The 20,745-nt window shown below is 46.0% G+C and overlaps 1 protein-coding gene across 3 annotated transcripts in view; it reads right to left on the bottom strand.

The window, feature by feature from the left end:
* LOC138521091 (mucin-17-like) overlaps nt 1-20,745 on the bottom strand; it is a 217,079-nt gene that overhangs the window by 186,695 nt on the left and 9,639 nt on the right. For 2 of the 3 annotated variants that reach the window (XM_069633654.1, XM_069633656.1), the window contains exon 2: nt 1,617-1,669. In XM_069633654.1, the coding sequence (XP_069489755.1) occupies nt 1,617-1,632 (16 nt within the window). In that variant the 5' untranslated portion in view covers nt 1,633-1,669. Of the gene's footprint in view, nt 1-1,616; nt 1,670-4,330; nt 4,367-20,745 lie in introns of those variants that run through there. The other variant, XM_069633655.1, reaches the window with a different exon arrangement.

Here is a 20,745-nt window from a genome sequence, read left to right as displayed (position 1 = left end):
ATGTTAGCATGCTAAACGTCAGGTAACTCACTAACCAATATAAACTCAAACTCTGCATACTTATCTCACTCAAAAATCTCACACAACCATCTCTCGCACAACAAGCCGCACGCACTTCACAACACTGCAACAACACATAAGCCGAAGCAACAGCACACGCGGACTGACACCGATCCAATACCCGCACCAAAGCTCAGCACCCGGTGTATACCGAGTTGAAGCTGTCAACAGAAAACCACTCCTCTCACTATCCTACTCCCTCTTCACCTTACTAACCCATCCCACCTTATCCTTTACAGATCCGCCAGAGCACCTGGGGACCAATTCCGTTGAGGACGGTGCGCGGTACAAATACGTTAACATTTAACAAAGGACATCCACCTTCCTGTTTGACTCCAGTATGCTGTACTGAAGGAATGCATGTTTGAACTTTGAACCTCCTGTGGCACCTCTTCAGGTAGAGTCTGTGAAAGCCAGGAGACTGTTCCAGCTGAATCACATGGGTGTATTATGCTTTTAGCAGGGAGCACTTTATGAGCAAGTGTTTGATCAGCAAAGCCTTCTTTCAGAGGTAGAATTACCAGCATCATTTGATGTAATAAAAACGAAACCGTTAAGGCTACACTGCCCTCAAAGAACGCCATTCTGACAGTTTTGTACTACAACTTCTATCATCCATGACACACGACTATGCAGGGTATGGGTAATGAGAGTTGAAGTCCGAAACATCTGGAGGGACAAAGGAGTAGCCATGAGCCGCTTCCAGGTAGATAGTCGCCTAAATTATAGACATGACGCCCTGTATTTCAGAAGGTGGGCTATGTAATGGGTTCACAGCTATCTGGCTCATTATTCTCACAAGCCAGAAGAGCTTCACTCCTATCTCTGCATTTCTCACATGACCCCCAAACAAGCATTTACTTAAATCATCTAAGCAATTTTTCGGGTTTGCAGCTTCCGATTTCAGCAAACAGTCGACATGCATCTTTTGAGAAAGACATATGGGCTGACTGCGTGTGTTAATAAAACCAGCCAGGCATACAAAATTGTCGAGTTTGCCGGTCCGGGAACTACCATACCGGTAAGCTTGCCGGTACGGTAGTTCCCGGACCGGCAAACCACGAGTTTTGCTCGCGGGTGCCCTTCAGCCCCCCCTGGTCTGACCTGGCAGGCAGAGCGGCACCCACAATCACAGCATGTCCGATAGACCGGCACCGTTTCCAACCTCCCAATTGAGCCCTATGGGGAGTGAAGAATACCGGCACCCGGCATGGGGACGGACCGAGTCCGCCGGGGCAGAATGCCCCCGTACGTCGCCACTGCCAGGCGCCAGTAATAATACGAGTTAGGCGGCAGCCGTGCCATTTTTAACGGCACAGCTACCGCCAAACACATAATGAGGCCCAATGTCTTACTCAGTTGTCAATTACCACTCGAAAATAACTGGTTGAGAGTACAAATTACATGTATCCTGACTGCACACGACTAACATAGCAAGAACACTACACGGTGCTGAAAGTACTTTGCAATAAAATGAAACACTTTCACTTAATAAGATTGTCCTTCTGAGAACGTACCCTTCCACTGAAAATGAAAGTAGCAATTCCTTTTCTTACCGTTAATTGTGTCCATTTTCCCAGTGGAAGGCTCCAAAGACGTTCATGTAGATCTAGAAGAAACAAAATAATGTCGAACTTGATTACACCAAATGAAGGCAGAATTGCAAATTAAAAGAAATATATATTACTGGGAGGTATCCTACAGGGCCAGAGGCTGCCACATTATACTTTAAAATGAGTAGTATCCTTTTATATGCAAAACGTTTAAGTAATCATCAGTGACACCTTGGAAAATAATTTATAGTTATACCCCAAATTGAGCGCTCAAAATGGCTCCTGTGGGGAAATAATTTTGAATTATTCTTTGTAATTCTGCAGCAAAGGTTAGAAATTAAGAATAGGCAAATTGTTCACATGAGCTTCAACTAGCTGTTTGAAAGAAGCATAGATTTTACTATTCAACAATATTGATATTCATAAAACTTGAAAGGGGGACTTGGAACCTGCAGGTTAAGACATCACAAGGTAATTAAGATCCACCTATCAGCAATTTATTTTTCACAAAACATTTTAAAACATTTCCGAAATTGAAGCTAATCTCAGACAATGAGGTTTAAGATTTTATTCAGAAAAAAAATGTATGTATGTCTACTATACTACATGGTAACCTAGACTGTTGTAAAACGTGGGATATTTTAGATACTCTCTTTTTCACCAGACCATCACTCCCCCCTTAAACCAACCAAATGTTGTACAGATTTTAGTGTGCTCCACCTTATACTTCTGCTCTGGCAACATTCAAAAATTACTGTTGAAATCTTAATGTTTCCTTAACAAAGTAATCAAAATGCAGGTAAAACGTTCTTGCGTGAATGAAAATGCAGGATAGCGACATATAAACCAAGGCTAGCTACATGCATACAAAAATCCCTGGAACTCAAGTCCATTAAAAGTTACTTTTTTTAAGCAATCCTGTCGAATGAGATGCAGCATTTAAACATAGGAGAAAAAAGAAAAAAAAAATATTGACGCAGACTAAACTAAAACTGCCATTTCTGACAGGAAACGCACACCCTAAGGTTGCAATTCGGGAAATGTTACTGTGGGAACGTGTTAGTCGTCTGTAGACCGCTAGATGACAACTGCTTTTTTTTAACCCAGCAACATTGCTTTAAGTGAGGTGAGAAATCGAAAGGGCCTGCGAGGAGGGAGTATGGCCTAAACGATGGACGAGGCCTGAAGTGTGCTGTGCATGTCAGTGCAATGTGTTAATAATACTCACCATCACCAATCTGCACACATGAACAATTAACTGACAAAATGTGAGTATCCAAAAAAAGATGAGTTTGTGCCCAAATCTAGCTCTTTTGTGTTGCTGCTGTCGAAGTGCTAAAACAAGTTTTTAAAAAAAATGAGTGAAACAATGTACCCTCTCCTCCCAGTCACCACCCCCAATGCCCCATACATGATTCTTCCTTTCTGCCACTCCACCCCCCCACCCCCTCAATGCTGACAACAGTTGTAGCAAGACATGAAAACCGTGAAAGAATATGAATTTAAATGACCACAATTGGCGGGTCATTGCCCCCCCCCCCCCAAACCCCACAGCATGCAGTTTCCCCTTCCAATCACAAGGGACATGACCATTACTATATCAACACTCCCTCCCATTCCAGCACCTACGAAATAGCACAGTGCTATGTGATATTGGCTTGTTGCCTGCAGGGCTAAGGTTCCAATCCCCAGAAGGGGCAAAGACAAAAGTAAGGTGCCTTTCCTTGCCAATGGGCCGGTAGCCCCGGCTCCGTTGAAGTTTTGGAAGACCGTCGGGCTCCGCCTCGGCTCACTTAAAGCCCTGCCAAGCACATTTATGAAGTGTTAGAAATGGGGCAGGCTCGAAGACACTGTTTTGAAGAGGAGCCACACTATGCTGGCCCACTGGATAGTGGATACCACCATATACTTCAAAGTGAATGGCTATAAAGCAGAGCAGACGGCTTGCACGTTGTGGCCCACGGATAATACTTCATGAACAAGCTCTACATGCTTACAGCGATTAGCAGAACGTGGTTTTAGAATGGTGGCTTCGACACAGCTTGAACCGAAACGGGCACGCGTACTCCCGCAGCTAATCTATGGCAAGTGTCGCCCAGCAGGAAGCGAAAGCGAGCAAAGAATCTTTAAAGAAAACACATACCATTGCCAAATGAAAGAGACGTCCAATTACTTAAGTGGAACGGAGTTATTATTTCGAAACTGAAGTGGGTAAACAGAAGTTATTGTTGCAAGCAGCTGCATGGGGATCAGTTCTCGGTGGTAAATTATTGACCCGATGACAAAAGCAACTAAAACCCCGTTATGAAGGCACTTTCACGTGGCAGCAGCCCATCCCATCCCATCCCATACGCCCTGTCTAACATATTACAAACGTAAACAAAACTCCCTCCCATTCCGGGAGGAAATGACACCCACAACCCACACTTCACCCTCTAGCATTGAAGTAAACAATCCGGGGAGAACCAACCAGTTACACTAAGTGCCCTGTGCAGCGTTTTCGCCTGCCAGGGCACTTTCACGACCGTGAAAAGCATCCGCTTCCGTACTGCGAATGCGCAACGTTACGGGAGGAATACGATCTGCCGCCACGAGGAACTGAATGTCATAACCGGCTTGATAGTGCTCCTTCCGCGATCTAGCGGAAAACGACGCCTTTACATACCGGGTAGCAACCCCTAGCCACCGGCCATCCCGTGGCCGTGCACTTCCCTTACCGAGCTTTATTGCGCTCCGTTCCCGGGTGGGGGTGAGGAAAGCCTCAAACTCCGGCTGGCAACGTCACAGAAACATCAGTGACTTGAGCATAAACAGCTGCTTCCGGGAAAGTCAGGAGTTTTATAGTCGTCAAATAAAGGCCGAATGAGTAAAACGAGGGGAAATCGCAAATCTGAAATGGTTGCATCTCTAATGCGATAAAGGAATAGGAGGAGAACGTGGTAAGGGTATGACATACCAGTTGCACCGACACTGAACATGGGTGCCAAGCGCCCCTACAGGTAAGGGGTGTATCGGCCACTTATACGCTCTAAAAAGTGGCAAATACTCAGAAAAAAATAAAATAGAGGGTACACATACTCCCAAGAAAAAAAAAAAAAAACAGGGAATAGACATGTAGGATCTTGTGCCTGCGCTTTTACCCAAGCAGTTCTATGGATGTGTTTGGACCAGTTGTACATGTAGTACAAGAGGAAGAAATTAATATTATTACTGCCCGAGGGAAGAAATTAACATGCATCTTTTAATGTAGTGAATAACTAGGTGCAAAGAAATAATTGTTAAAGAACCATTTCCGTGTTACAAGCAAGATTGAACTGTAGTACAAGGCTAGAGAGTCAAGTTAGGTGGGATGCAGACAGGTAAGTGAGTTACGTATGCAGCACAGGGCTGGTCAAAAATCGGTAGTTGCAGACTGGTTAAATAACAAAGGCAGCACAGGGCTGAATAAGTCAGAATAAGTAGTTACAGGCAGGTTAAATTTCATGTATGGCACAGGGCTGAAAATGTTGGTAGTTGCAGTCAAGTTAGAATACAATGGCAGCAGGAGGCTACCAAGTCGCATTAGGTGGGATGCAGGTAAGTTGAATTACAAGTATAGCACAGGGCTGAAAAAGTCAAAATCTGTGGTTGCAGGAATAAGATTACAACAACAGCATGAGGCTGTCACATTAAGTGGGTTGCTAGCAGGTTACATAAGCAACACAGGATAAAAGGAAATCAGGTGGTGTGGAAAGGAATTTGGACAAGGGGCCGACCAGCCAGGTCAGTGTGAGACAAGTGCGTGAAGCGGGGAATGATCAGCTGCATCTTAAACACTAACACATAGTAACGCTCTCGTGAAGTCGCGTGGTCTCTATAGCCTTCAGATAGGAGTCGACGCACACCGTTAGTATGGGTTTGGGGTATAGCAAACAAAATGCACACCCTCCTAGGGCCATACTATAGTGAGACTACTGTGTTGCAGCAGGCAGATGAGGAGAGCAACAGTGCGTGTATAGAACAATGAACTAGGGTGGTTAATGAGGGACGGCGACTCGTCGCACTGCTGGAATTGAGGTAAATAGCGATGCGGGTGCAAGTTTATCAGTCAGATAATGGAAACAGCGATGTGAATTAGATGCTGGGTATCTCCCATGAAAGCCGCTCACATGGAGAATGGGGGCTAATCAGTTTTTGGTGGAGGGCAATGAACATACCTTCATTATTGAAGTTCATGGGGCCGTTTGGCCCCGACAGGACCAGGCAGGAATGGTGGATGGGCCCTTAAGGAGGCTAAATGTTCTAAATAACTTAGTAATAAAATAAAAAATGACACACAGTTAAGTCTTTTTGAGGTCTTGTTGCAATTAACTGCTCATCCCAATAAAAATTGCTAATCATTTAGGTTGGATTGCTGATAAAAATATTTCTATTTAGCAATTTCGACTAATCAATTTAAAACTAATTTATGCCTTGGTTGTCCCAAGCATAGTCCCTCCTGACGGCAGTATTGTAGCTTATCATCTGCCTTGTACCCTTTGTGAGACAGCAATTGCAATAATATCCCTACTGCATGGATGTTCATTTTCACTACATACCGACCGATCATCCACATACTGGATGATTGTGCTAGGCACCGGACTTCAATACAATATGTACTGGGGTCACATCTCTCAGTAACCCAACATCATGTGGATTAACAGTTCACAATTGTGCTGGCACATATCGCATGTCCTCAAAAAATAAAGACTGGGTCACCACGGCCGTCAGGGGGACATGGTACCGTCCTATACTGTACCATGATATCACAGTGGATGCCGATTTCCAAAACAATCTCCCTTGCTTACTGTCCTCCCCAAACTCCCCCTCAGTCATTTTCTTTAAATATACTATCAGATCTATATATAGGACTGTGTGCCACTCGCATCCTGCCTGGTCTGTTCCAATCAGGACTGCTCTTTTTTTCTGACACTACTAGTCCTTGTAAGTCTAATGACAACATTGTCCCTGCCACCATCTCGGGTGGCACCATGGATCGGAAAATAAAATCTGTAAGCACTCGCCAACACTGTCGCAATTTGAGGCACGGATTTTACTAATACCTTAATACCATAGAAAGGTATATCAGGCACCACAGGAACCCCATGGACTACTGACTCCCTTGCTATTCCATTGATTACCGCCATTGCTCAAACTACACACTTTTCTGGAGTGGGACACACTACCTATTGATCAGTAAATGATATAGTTATATTTAGTTTTCTGAGCAGATCCCTACCCAACAAGTTCACAGGGGAACTCTCTGAATATAACAAGGGGACTCGTACTACCTCCCCTCCCACTTTTATATCCAGCTAATCAGTGTATGGAACTGTAGAAATGGCCCCAGAGAATCCCTGTGTGTCAATAGTTTCACTTGATAATGGAAAGTTCCACTCCATAACACACGATTAGTTGCACCTGAATCTACCATAAATATAAATTGCTTGTTTCCATTTCCTCCTCCACCAAGGGTGTACGGTTTATCAATAGGATTGGACGAGAGTGTTCTCTGTGGCCTGTCGTAATCAGAATATGTATTTGTCCTGGGGAAGGAAAAAGGGCCACCCCTATCCTTTAACTGCTTGGAATGTGGTGCCTGCTCCTCCTGCCATTCTGTTAAACTGTGTTCCCTCACCCTGCTGTAGTTTGTTGCCCACGATGCCCTTGCCTGTCAGCCCCACCAGGGAACCAATTTTGACCCCCTCTGCCCAAATTGCAGTTGTCCCATTCCTTGAGGCCCTTGGAATCCCTGCCCTGGAGGCCCATAATTAAACCCCATCCCAGGCCTTTTCCTGAACTCCCTTGCTGCCCCCCCATTTCCCGCAATACCAACACTGTGATGTTCCCAATCCTCCTCGGGGCCCTATCCTCCCAAAACCTCTTGCTCCACGAAATCCTCCTCTTCACCTTGGTGCTCCTTCACACTGCCATTGTGGGTTGGGGCACTGCCCCCCATCCTCCTTCACCCCATAGTGCCGCAATTGTAGCATTCACAATTTGTTGAGTGTCTCCTGTCTTTTCCCTCCGAGCTGCTGCAGTCACCGGTGCTTGGATGACAACCTTATTTCGTTTCTTTTCCACTAGGTTTGCCTTGTCCGTTTGCCGCTTCTGGGCTGTCTCCCTGTCCTGCACCTGTATTGCTTTACAATGGTGGACTACTATACTTTGCATCTCTGCCCACCCTTTGGCTTCAATTCCCACAATTTGATCTAGTGCCTTTAGGACCTCTTTTGATAACCTCCTCTTTACAATAAAATAGAAAAATGGTACTGTCTCAACTCTCCACACTTCCTGTAACTTAAGAAAAATCTAACTGGGTCCTCATCATCCAGTGTGCACTGCATTAAAAAATGTAAGTCAGGGCTATCTGGGTACATCCTTTGTAGGGCATCTCATACCCTTTTCCTTACCTCATTAAAAGCTGCTTCATCACGTTCATCATCTGCAAGGCTTAACCCGGAATAACCAGCCTTTGCCGATATGTCCTCAGCCTAGTCCCCAATCATGGCGAGCAGCAAATGCTAAGGCTACCCCTGCTGTTTGTTTTTCAAATTCATAGATCCATTTACTAGCTCCGGCTATAAGCTGGGGAGATCCATAAATCAAATTATTTTTGTCCATTTGAGGGCATGGCACATACTGTGTTATCCCTACTCCTTTATGTTTAAGAGGCATCTGCATATCTATTTTGTCTTCTACCCCTTTTGTTCTTCTGATGTTGTATTACTGTGATTAAATCTGGTCTATTTCTTGGTCTGTCCCTCCTCACTGCCTCTTGTAGCAGGGACAGGTTTCTTGCCACCTCCTCTCCTTGATCTCCTTCTTCCCCTGCCTCATCATTATTTCTACCACCTTGATCTTCCCCTCCATTTTCCCCTTTCTTGTTTTACTTGTCACAGGACCGTGCATACCCCTTGCCCATCTTTTTTTTTTGCAGTTTGTAATGCGCACCTTGCACCCAAGGCCATTAAGGCGTGGACATGATCACACAAACGCAGCAAAATAAATAAATAGTGGATCAGCTATCCACTAAAAATCACTATAGAAGACAAGATCAAGAGTCAGAGAGGGTCTATGATTAAAAGAAAAGCAGGGTTTTTAGCTCTTTCTTAAATGCGATCAATGTAGGTTGGCTTCTTAAAGCGGACGGTAGCTGGTCCCAAAGTTTAGGTGCTGCCAGAAAGAATGGCCCGTTTTCAGCTTTGTTCTGCTGCGCGGAAGATACAGAAAATTCTGACCGCAGGACCTTAGAGCCCTGCCGTTAACTTTCTCAATCATGTGAGCCTGCAGGTATGACGGCATAAAGCCAAGTCTGCATTTGAATGCGATCACCAGTAATTTAAACTTTGCACAAACACTACAGGGAGCCAATGCAAGGTGCGTCTGGCCTACGAAAGATGATTGCGGCAGGATTGACCAACCACCACTCTAACAGCCCAGTTTTGCACAGTCTGAAGTCTGTTAGAATCCCGCTTACAAAGACAGACCAACAGACTACTGCAGTAGTCGATCTTTTCCCCAATTATTGTTCGAGCTATTGTTTTTGCATTCGCTTTTGAGATGATAGGTCTCAGATGTGACAAAGGCTTAACATAGTTAGTGGTAGCAGAAACAAAACTGGCTACATGAGACCTCACAATGTCTGGTCGAGCGTAACCCCCAAAATTCTAAGTTTGGGTAAGGGGGTAATATGTCATCCCCCAACCTGAAAGATCTATAAGAAGGGTCCAACTTGGCTATTGTGGCTTGGTTGCCCACGATCATCAATTCTGTCCTTTCTTTATTCAAGGCAAGATTATTGGCAATCATCCATTTCTCAATAAGTGAAAAGACTCTATTCAATTCCTGTTCATCACACAGAGGAGTACCAGAAAGAGGGACGACACACTGGGTGTCGTCTGCATAGTTCGAGACCATAACCCCTTCCTGCTCCAAAAAGGAGAAGGGGCCATGAAGATGTTGTAGCGGTGTGGGGGAGTGTGTACTGCGGGTCCCCAAAAGGGACAAGAATTGGAACGGCCTCTGCCACCTCAGAACAAACCCTGCTGTACCTTTTCTCCAAGAATGATGCAATCCAGGACACAGCAGCTGGAGAGAAATTGGCGACCTCGGCTAATCTAGACACCAAGATGGAATGTTCTACCAAGTCGAAGTCTGCCGACTGGTCCAATGGAGTCAGCAGGGAGAGAGAGCCATTATCCATCCATCCCATTAATCTAGACTTCAGCTCAAGCGAAGAAGTTTTGGTTCCAGAGTATTGTCTGAAGCCAGATGATATGAATTGAGAATAGGATATTCATTTAAATGCTGGGAAATCTGACCATAGGCAACCCGATCAAGGATTTTTAACAAGACTGGGGAGTTTGTAATGCGGTGATAATTCAGAGGGTCATCACCTGGTAACCCCACCTTTTTCAGGATAGGTGTCACCATAGCTTGTTTAAGATATTCTGGGACGTTAGCCTCCTGCAGAGAGGTATTCACAAATATACAGATTTATTTAATCAGAATCGGGGGACAGGTTTTAAATGATCCGAGAGGAGCGTTACAGATTCTCTCATTATGGAAGTTCTTTTTAGATTCTAGTATGGCCAATTTATAGGTTTTGGCTGGGGTTTTATACACCGTTAAGCAGGAGACATGAGGCGATGCTTTCCATGCTTTTCAACACAAACATTTCTTATTGCCGCAGGGATGAATCTAAACAAAAAAAAAAAAAAAAAGTGAATTCCAATCCCCCATTTTTTGAACCGGTACCCTTATTTCTGGTACTTCTTCAGGTTCTTGTTAACACGACCAACCTTTCCCCCAATGCTCCTTACTCATTGGTTATGTCTACTTGTGGACCCTCTGGGTACACCGATGCTACGGCATATCAGAGATTGTGGATGGGTTATATGGACGTGCACAAGCTCTCGAGTTTCCTGTCCCCCTAATTGCTAATCCTGATAACACTCTCTCTGCCACCGATATTTTTTCTAGCATGTTTCTGTTATGGGAGCCCTGCTCTGACCAAGAGCAGGACATTCCTGCCTTCTTTCGTTTCTACTATTGTTTATTTATTCTGTCACAACCCACTCCCCCCCCCTTTACCACACACATTTTCTTTACTGCAAAAGGCAGCTAGAGAAAATATACAAAAATAATGTACTAAAATCCAGCCCATTCCTTATACCGAGCCACTACTGTTTTTCCTTAAATCCTTTGTAATACCACCTATTGTTTTTATCGTCATAAAAAGGAATAATGCGTGGTACTACCTTCTGAACCCGTAATAGCCCAGGATCCCTTACCTCCTAGTCCTTATAAGCTGGGACTCCTTTTCATCTCAATCTTTTATATGCGGAGGTTCCCTTTCATCTCAGTCTTTCATATGCCGAGGCTCCCCTTTTACATTATAAAAAGCAGAAACAGAAATTCGTGACAATTTCAATACATAACCCACCTCCTATCCGCTCTACTCCTTAACATATCACCTGAAATTCTATCCATCTATTCTTAATCAAAAAAATAATAATAATCCTATTCCATAATACATCACGAAAAGGTCCTATTCCATTGACCTCGTACATCATCCACATCACCATACTATCATTCGCATCACCATATCATACATACATACATGTTCCCATGTCGTTATCACTAGCAAGAGTATACTCACATGGGCGTGCTTCACTTGATTTTTCCTCCGTTACGATTCTGGCCTGTCTTCCTGGAGCCACGCCCTGCTTCAGTGAGCAGAGAGGAGAGGATTTCTTTTAAAATGGCTTCTACTAAAACCGCTCAGGAAACAAGTGTTTTTTGATTTAGGGGACCAGTCACTATAGATGGGCGTGGCTGACTGGCCTGAGGCTTCGCAAAGTACAGGGGCAAGAAACTAAGATCACGTCAAAGGTCACCACTGAAAGCTACCCCAACTTACAGGGGTACCCCTTAAGTATACGGGTACCCCTTAATCATGCTCACACCAGATTAATGTTCACCCCTCTAGGGACTTAAGGCCAAGAGACTTCATCTTGCAAGGATAACAACTTTAATCTGTACAGAAATGAGCATGGGGGGGGGGGTGCGGAAAGAACTCTGCTCCCCGACCAGCATTCTGTCCCTCTCCTGTGGCTGGCTCCTACAGACTGATGCCAAGCAGGAGCCTTATATACTGTTCAACTTGGTTACTGGAATGGCTTATCCAAAACGGACCTTGCCTTAAAAGGGATGCTGCAGTCTTCCTTCTTGCATGGCCAGGTTTCCAATTAATTAGGACAAACTACTTCGCGTATTGCTAGCTATGCAAGAATACATTGTAGCTCTTTTTTTATCATCATTTTGCTAATATATATATATATACACACACACACACACACACACACACACACATTTTCCCGTCCACTCAATATGCTCATATTTTATCTGGTCCAGTAATTCCGCTTAAAACCCTCGTTTTTCATAGTACTCCGTATGTCGTGCATGGGCTTTTGATGGACAAGAACGGCTGCTCAGCCACTTTGTGTGCTCTTGCTCTGCCCGAGCTAGTGAACACCAGGCAATACCTGTAGTCTATTTTTGCACAGGCTGCATTCATCGCGCTTTGAGATTTTAAAACTACATAAAATGACATATGCAAGTGAATTAAGCGAATGGTTATGTGCACCTTATATTTAAATACTATCCATCTTCATTTAGTGCCTGGCCACGCCTGTGTGTATATTTGCATGAAAAAAAGCTTTCTCAGTGCTATAGTGCTTACAGAAGTCTTGCTTAATTGTAAAGCGCTTGGGGCGGAGGGAGGGGGTTGTGCAGGAAGGCGCTAGCTCCTCGTCCATCACCACCCCAGGGAAGCATCAAGGACCACGAGCCCACCAGCGATAGGACTCCACCAAAAAAGCCAACAAGACGGCATAATGTTTTTCCTTCTTTGGCGGAAAATGAGTGCTGTTTTGCAGTAGACCCGGCCGCCCTGGATCTCCTGATCTCTGGCATGGCCACATTAGAGCTTTTCCCTGTGGCGACTCCTTTGGACCATCGCTGGGCTGGGGGGTGGTCGACCTACGTCCGAGGCAGATGCCGAAAGCCGGGGGCAGCACTCCTGGCCTCCTAGAGCTCTGGCTGGGTCACGTTATAGCTTTTCCATCTGGGGAGGGATGGGGACCCTGCTGGGGCTTGTAGGGACTGCCGCTGAACTTGGGGATGGTCTACCAACAAGGGAGACAGGCGCCCAAGGCCCGGGACATCACCCTGGACCGTCCTGGAGCTCTGGCTGGGCTGCGTTACAGCTTCTCTCTGGGGAGGAATTGGCACAGGTGGGGCTCTCTGGTGGGGAAAGCTCCAAAAGCAGCCCAGCCAGAGCACCGGGACGGGCAGGGGTGCTGCCTCCAAGCCCGTCTCCCATGTTGGGCGACCATCCCCAAGTCCAGCAGCGGTCCCAGTGAGCCCCGGCAGGGTACCCTTCACGTCCCGGAGGGTTAAGCTACAACACTGCCTCCGGGCTTGGGCACCTGTCCCTCCTGGTGGTCGACCGACCCCAAGTTCAGCGGCAGTCCCAGGGAGCCCCAGCAGGGTCCCCATCCCTTCCTGAAGGGAAAATCTGTAATGCAGGCCAGCCAGAACTCTAGGATGGTCAGGGTGATGTGCCCGGCCTTTGCTGCCAGTCTCGCGACCACCCCCAAGTTCAGCGGCAGTCCCAGGAAGCCCCGACAGGGTCTCCATCCCTTCCTGAGGGAAAACCTGTAACGCAGGCCAGCCAGAACTGCAGGATGGTTGGGGAGGGTGGGGGGAGGAAATGACCCCAGCCTTTGGCACCCGTCTCCCATGTTGGTCGACTATCCCAAAGTTCAGCTGCGGTCCCAGGGAGCCCCGGCAGGGTCCCATCCCACCCTGGAGGGAAGAGCTGTAATACAGCCTAGCCCGAGCTCCAGGACGGAAGGGGGTGATGTCCCCACGCTTGGGTCCCTGTCTCCCATGTGTGTCGACCATCCCAAGGTCCAGCGGTTGTTTCGGGGTGCCAGTATTCTCCAGGGTGTCTGATGTATCGGTGATGGTTTAGCCTATTCCCTTTGCACCCCAGTCAGCGCACCGACACATGCGAGTTACCATTTCCGTCGGGACACCTGTGAGAACACTGAAAGGTTGGACATTTGTTGTTTTCTCTTGGTTTTCCGAACATTTTCACACATTTCCTACTGCACTTAGTTACACAGGCCTTTAATTTCCCAATTATGACCTACGTTTAGTTGCTGCTTTAGGCACACTGGGCTTTTGTAACTTGCACAAGTCACCTAACCTTCAAAAGGTCTACCTGTACGCTTTAAAAAAATGCATGCTTGCCATTCTTCACCACATTAGTTTTCCTTGTTTTCAAATGCTAGATACGTCTGTTGTACCATGGCTCAGTTTTTGGCTCGTGGTAATGCTTGTTTTGAAGTATTACCAAAAATGTGTGCGATTTCCAGATGAGTTGGGGATTGTAGCGATCAATTGCTTTCATCAATAGTGACAGAAGCCATTACCTTACCTGTACTCACCTTTCCAATTTTTTCCCAAATTATAGTACTTTTTGGGACATAGCTGTTGCCCGACCTGCGCAAATCACCCCTTCCTGAAGATATAATTGTGTCTACTTTTCAGAAATGTATGCCTTTCTGGATTACCATCAAGCTTTCCTACGCTCTCCTTCCATTCCTTCCAAGGAGGTCTGATAAAAACAAATAGCGGGGGTGGGGGGAGTTCCCAGTCTTCCTGGCCTGATTCCAACCCCCCGCCCGCCCATGTGATACTCCCACTGTACACCACCCGCAGGGTCAAGATCAGGACGCGTCTGCCTTTCCCTGGCCACATGAGAAGGGTTCCAGGCCAAAGGCCAGGTTTCTGGGAGGAATCATGACTGATTCATCACACCATGTCAGACTGGTCCGTATGATCCAACGTTCCATTCATTTTCTTTGATCACAAATTCTCTGGATCCCAATTCAGTTCTTTGTCTAGATCCTGGTTAGAAATAGGTATGCAAACTCACCCGGCATACTTCATATTCTTCAAGGATGCTTTGAGGGTTCCCAAATTCTCTGGGCCCACTTATTTGAGGCGTTCGTGCCATTGTAGGTGGTCCCTTTTGTGTGCGATTTGGATCCCGTTAGTCAGCGATTGTATGCTCAGGTGTGACTGTTCCTGGGACTTGCACAGCTGGACGACCCTGGCATGTGGAGTTGAAGACCACCACGTAAGAAGCGACCTCTGGTGTCTCCCAGGAAATGAAGGCGGGAATCAGAAAGTAAAACTCCAGTCAGATGGCAGAAAGGGACCAGTGTGGCAAGACAGAAGCAGGTCCTGCACACCACTTCTACGTGTTGGAGGGATGCAACTGCATGGGAAGGCCTTGTGTTCCACAAGCCGCAAGTCTGAATCCCAAGTTCGAACTCAAGATGGCGACAGAGACCGAAGCAGCCCAGGCGAGGGCGCGTCAGTCAACAGGGTGGTCCCGAGACACTTCCAAAGGCTCTCTGGCGGTGGATCCTCAAGCAGAGTTCGGGACTCGTTATTCCCACTGGCCTTCTGGAGATCAGGACATAGGAGCAGTGCTTTGCAGGGACAGTGATGGGAGACAACAAGCTCTCCAACAGGAAGGATCTGCATCAAACTGAAAAGGACACCCTCTTGCCTGCACACAAACACAGCGGCAGACAAACTTTGGCCAGGATGTGGGCTGGTGTCACACACACACGCAGGAAAAGCAAGGCTTTACTCAGTGAAGGAATTTCCTTATACAGTTTGTCGCTCGTAGAGCAACAATTAGGCCAAAGGACAAGATGCCTAAAGGACAAGTTAAAAACATGGCATTGCCATTTTGGAAAAAATGGTACTCAAAATGACATTATGCAGTGAATGCGCGTGAGAAAAATGAAAACCATAGTAGAAAAATATCTGCTGCCATCAATGCAAAAATAAAGTAACAGTAATGTTACTACAATCAAAAGGAAAAAAGGCATACAAAATCTATCTGCTGTACGGCAACGTGCTGTGTTCAGCATGAAGACAAGGAATTTTTTGATGGGGCCAGGATCCCCCTGCAGGAATAGCTGTAGGGACTGATCAGTGACCTCAAAATAGACCATCCAAGCAAGACAAGTAAACTCTTTTTGCTTTACTTACCTTCAAAAAAGTTAGGTCAGGTAATTATGAACCCTGCACGTATGAAAGGAAAGTGTTCAGGGAGCGAGAGGCGCTCACGTGTGATTGAAAGGGACTGGAAAAGGATTGAAACTCACATTATCAAAACCAAGCAGAACTCGCGAGCAAGAAAGGCTTATAAAGTACTTTTGAATACCAAAATTCTACAAATCAGTGAAACCACACCCTACAAATGCCAACAGACTTTGAAATTATAAATGTGAGTTTATGGAAACACCAACATTATGACAGGGCAACCGGGCAAAAAGGTAACACGCATTACCCAAGCTAAAAGAGATCTAAAACAAAGCAATTACAAAATGACCGATACTGTTAATCGCAGAACAGGACCATTGAAAAGATTCATACAGTGGCAAGTTGCTACTATGTTATCCAACCTGTAGTGAAGGTTGGTGTTAACTCACTTTATCCAAGTCAAAGGAAGAGAATTCAAAAACCCTTTTCATATCAGTCATTGCTAACTTATGTGGTGAAGAAACAAGAGTCACTGAGGCTGGTCTTCTGGTAGAGAGCATGATTCAGAGGGAGAGAAGCATTATTGCGAGAAGAGTGTTACAAAGCACCAAAATAAGTCTCGTGTTCCCTGAAGAGTTCTAAGTTTTGAACTGCAATTTCTTGAACAATTTGAAGTTGTGGTAAAACATTCATCAAATGATATTTAACCCCAAGTGCACTTGTGGTTGTGAATTACTGTTCGGGCAAGGGAGTATACCTGAACTACAAACTGTTGAAGAAGTGGGCCTGGCGTGGGAGTAAACCAGGTGGAAGTTGAATAGGTGCTTAAAGGGGGGCGTTGACCAATGCAATCTAGGTTGAATGTGAAGCTAAATACAATTGTGGCAAATCATCTTGACTAAGATACAATCTATGCTAACTGTGATACTAAAGATGTACCAAATTGAATGGGAGCGTTCTATTAACAAGCTAAATATGTAAAAAAAAGGTACACCAAATTGAAATCTTTAAAAAAAAATACTAAAGAGTATTCTGGCAAATCATCCTAACCAAGATCATTGTGGCCATTTATGAATTGAAGGTGGAAAGGAACCATCTATTTTCCGAGTTGAAGTTCTCAATTGACGAAGTGGAACTATACCAAACTGATTTTGGAACTTAGACAACTTGAAGTGGAAACGAACTGTGGTTGAAGATTATTATAAAATCAGGATTACCTTGTTTTATTTTTCTAAACTGTGAAACCAAGACAGCGTTTAAACTTGGGGAATTCACGCAAGTTACAAAATGTGATTACATTTCAAATTCAATCATTATTGTTTGCAAGAATTGCTATATATTTCCTGTTTTTTTTTCTGTATGTACAATTGTGAGGGCCATATATCCTCTATTAGAGGGTTTCCTTTAGTTTCTTTTAGGCAGGGAAACCCTCATCAGGGTGGGGATAGCGAGGCGTTCATCCAACAAAATCTACAAATAAAATGACATTTAAACTTTATAAAGTTGTCCACCTCACATTTCTGACCCTTCACACATAGCAGAGCCCACCAGCCCAAAGTGAATACAGGCAGTATACACCAACAATCTGTTCTGTGGCACACTCACCAGACGGAGGGGCCATGCATCGCCCAGATACCCATGAAAAGACTTGTGGCCACCCACAACAACCATGCCTCCACTTCGCCTGAAGCTGGGGTGCGCGCTCCAGCAGATACACCATCCAAGGGGCAGGACACGCCCAGGAGACTCCAGCTGCGCACTCAGCCTAACGAAGGCGGATGCCCAACCTAGCATCAGACAAATGTAAATTCTACACGCACACAGGTGCCGAAGCACCCATCTAACAAGAGAGCGCAAAAACCTTCTGACTACTTTTCAGCAGGCTTTCCAGGGGCTGAACACCCCTCCTCTGTCCAAACAAGGTTCTCTAAACCCTACCTTAACCAGTGCTACCATTAGTTTTGTATCTGTATTTATTGGGACTTTGTAAGGCGCTTATACATCAAGAAATTGAGTTTCAAAGCGCCCACAGGTCAAAGGGAAGGGAACACGGGAAAGCAAGACAATGGAATATGATAACAGGGATGAACAAAATACAATAGCGATCCTACTAGGTCTTGTGAACATTCGGGTGTGCAAGTGCAGAGAGACCGAAGGGACTGGGGAAGGGGGGTAGGGGGGGGGGTCGGTGAGTGCTAGAGATTCCACAGAGTGGGGGGGGGGGGGGGTGGGAGGAAGAGGGCAAGAGAGCCAGTTGCAAAGGCACCAAGTGCTAGGTAATGACCACTTGGTGGAAGCGAGGTCACCAGCCAATACAATAAGTGCAGGCCGGTAAGACAAAACAGGCACAGTTGGAGCCCAAAGTCAAGTGCAGGGGGAGGGCGGATGCTGTGGGCGATTGTACAGAACACATTTGGGCCCAGGCCACCAATCACAGCGACTCTGGGGGGCAGGGGAGGGAGAGAAGGAAGGAAGAGGAGAAAGAAAGGTCTTGAGGTGCTTGCGTAACTTGAGGAGATCCGGCTCAAGACAGAGAGGGGGAGGCTGTTCCAGAGGAGAGAGCCATCCAAAGAAAGAACGGCCACCTGCTCTCTGCTTAGAGAAGCAGAGTTAGAGCAGGAGGATTGGAAGGATCTGGAAGGAGAGTACTTGGTGAGAGCAAGTTGCAAATAGTGTGGCCCCCCGACAGCCTTATGGATGATGCAGAGGGATTTACATTTGATCCTTGCAGCAACCGGAAGCCAGGGGAGAGATTTTAGGGCTGGAGACATACAGTCCCTGGGCTGTAGGTCTTGCAGCCCTATTCTTGATTAGCTGCAGGGGGGCAGAGAGAAGACGTTAGAATTGAGGAAGAGGCAATTACAACAGTCCAGCCTGGAGAGAACCAGAGCGCTGAAGACATTCAGCTTCTGTAGAGAAGGGAGGATGCCTCTGAGAAGGTAAGAGTTGGAAATGTGCCTTCTCGGCAAGGCCCAAGATGTGAGGAATGAACGAGAGGAGTCGAAGATAACACCCCGGTTTTTGGTTTCAGAAGAAGGGGAGGGGGAGAGCCCATAGAGGGTGGCAAGAGTGAAGGGAGAAAAGAGGGAACAGGAGTCTCAATAGGAAGAATCTCAGTCTTGCTGGCTGGAGGGGCAGACAGGCAATCCGGAATGACAGAGGTAGTTGGAAGAGATGCAGAGGGTAGTCTGAAGAATAGTTGGGTATCATCTGCATAACACTGGAAGTGCAGGGAGAAAGGGGAGATAAGGTAAGCAAGATGGGAGAGATAGATGTTAAAGAGCCAAGGTGAAAGGATAGAGGCCTGGGAAACGTCACAGGTTGAGATAGAAGTGGGTGAGGAGAAAGAACCGAGGATAGGTGTATCATGGACCTGCTGTATGAGGATGGAGTGATTGACCGTGTCAAAAGCAGAGGAGAGATCAAGTAGAATGAGAACAGCGGGTGAGTTGAAGTTAAGGGATGCAAGAAATTCTTCTTTGGGTGTTTGTTACACTTCAGACTTCCCCACGGGCCTCCTTACAGAATACGACTTCTTTACAAGATCCTCTGTGGACCAGATACAGGCTGCCATGGCGCTTGTACAAACTACGACGGACTCCGGGTAAGCTGACACGTCTTGTACGTGGAAGACGTACGGCAAGACACGACCCCTTACGGCTATAAAACCACCGTCTTCCAAGAGGCACGTTGCTGCTAATTAGCGTTACAAGCTACACTAGGTTACGTCTGTTACTTCTTTGTGTCTTCTCACACGATTCCTCATCTGAACTCCTGGTTTTGACCCTTGCCCGACTAGCGGATTGCCTTGTCTCCTCCTTATTCTTGTCGTGCTCGTCTGGCTTTTGACTCGGAACGTTACTGGATCCGGCTTCCTTCTGTCTCTTGCGGTACTTCATTCCAGGTTGCCGCTTCTGCATACCGAACCAAAGCCAAGAACTTACTGTCAACTATCCGGAACTTATTCTACATCTACTCTGGATACATGTTTGCTCAGGTACATACTTAATTGGAAATTCCCATTTCTACTACTGTTTCTCTCCACGACTTGTTTGGATATTTGTCTCCTGCTGGATTCTGGGACATTGAGTGCTATCCTGTGAACTTGTCTTCAAGTGCATATAAAACGCTCTGCTGAAACTGCACCAACCCGGCACTAGTGCGACCCTCGTGCCGTCCGGGGCTACTTCCCTATACTAACCTTCCTGTTTGGTATTTTCTCCTTTCGTTGTCCTCTGTGTCCTGGATTCCTTTCCTCAAAATATCCTTATTCAGGTTAGTTGTTCCCTTCCAATTCGAAAATATATATGTGTTGGAACTGATACTTTAAAGGCTCTTTAGACCATTCCCACTCATTTTTTTGTTATATTCCTTGTATATCCAACCCGGGGAAGCTCCACTCCAATACCTATCTAGGTAGTTTCCCATTTAATTCAACTGTTCTGATTACTTGCCTTAACTTCAACACGGTCTAATATCTTTGTATTCCTTTGCAGCATTGGTATTGGTGGTGTGTGTTCTCCCCGCTCTTTTATTTAATTGACACCTCTGTCTGTCCTAACTGAAACAGCAGAGAGGTACATTGTGGAAAAGAGCCCCTCTTTGAGGAAACCCGAGTCTTGGATGGAAGGCTGAATATCGATTCTTGTACCACCATCATCATCTCCAAGGTCACTCCTCCGCATCTTTGGCCTATTTCGGAGTGGTGAGTAACATTGTTCATGAGAGCAGTTCCGTGCCTCTGGATGCTCGGAATCCACATTGATGGTTGTGCAGGCAACCAACACACTCAGTATGCCTAGTCAGTTGGGGGGAAGACCCAACTTCTCTAGAAGCTTCTCAAGGAAGGGAGTGATAGAGATGGGGTGGTAGTTAGCCGGACACAAGGGGTCGGCAGAAGGCTTTTTCAGGAGGGGGCGCACAAGGGAGTGCTTGAGGGAGGAGGGGGAAACGACCCAGTGACAAGAGAGCAATA

This window comes from Ambystoma mexicanum, chromosome 13, assembly GCF_040938575.1.
Source record: "Ambystoma mexicanum isolate Mex_15411 chromosome 13, UKY_AmexF1_1, whole genome shotgun sequence".
Taxonomy (NCBI): Eukaryota; Metazoa; Chordata; class Amphibia; order Caudata; family Ambystomatidae; genus Ambystoma; species Ambystoma mexicanum.
Note: the sequence above shows the minus strand (reverse complement) of the source record. Positions and strands in the feature narration are given on the sequence as shown.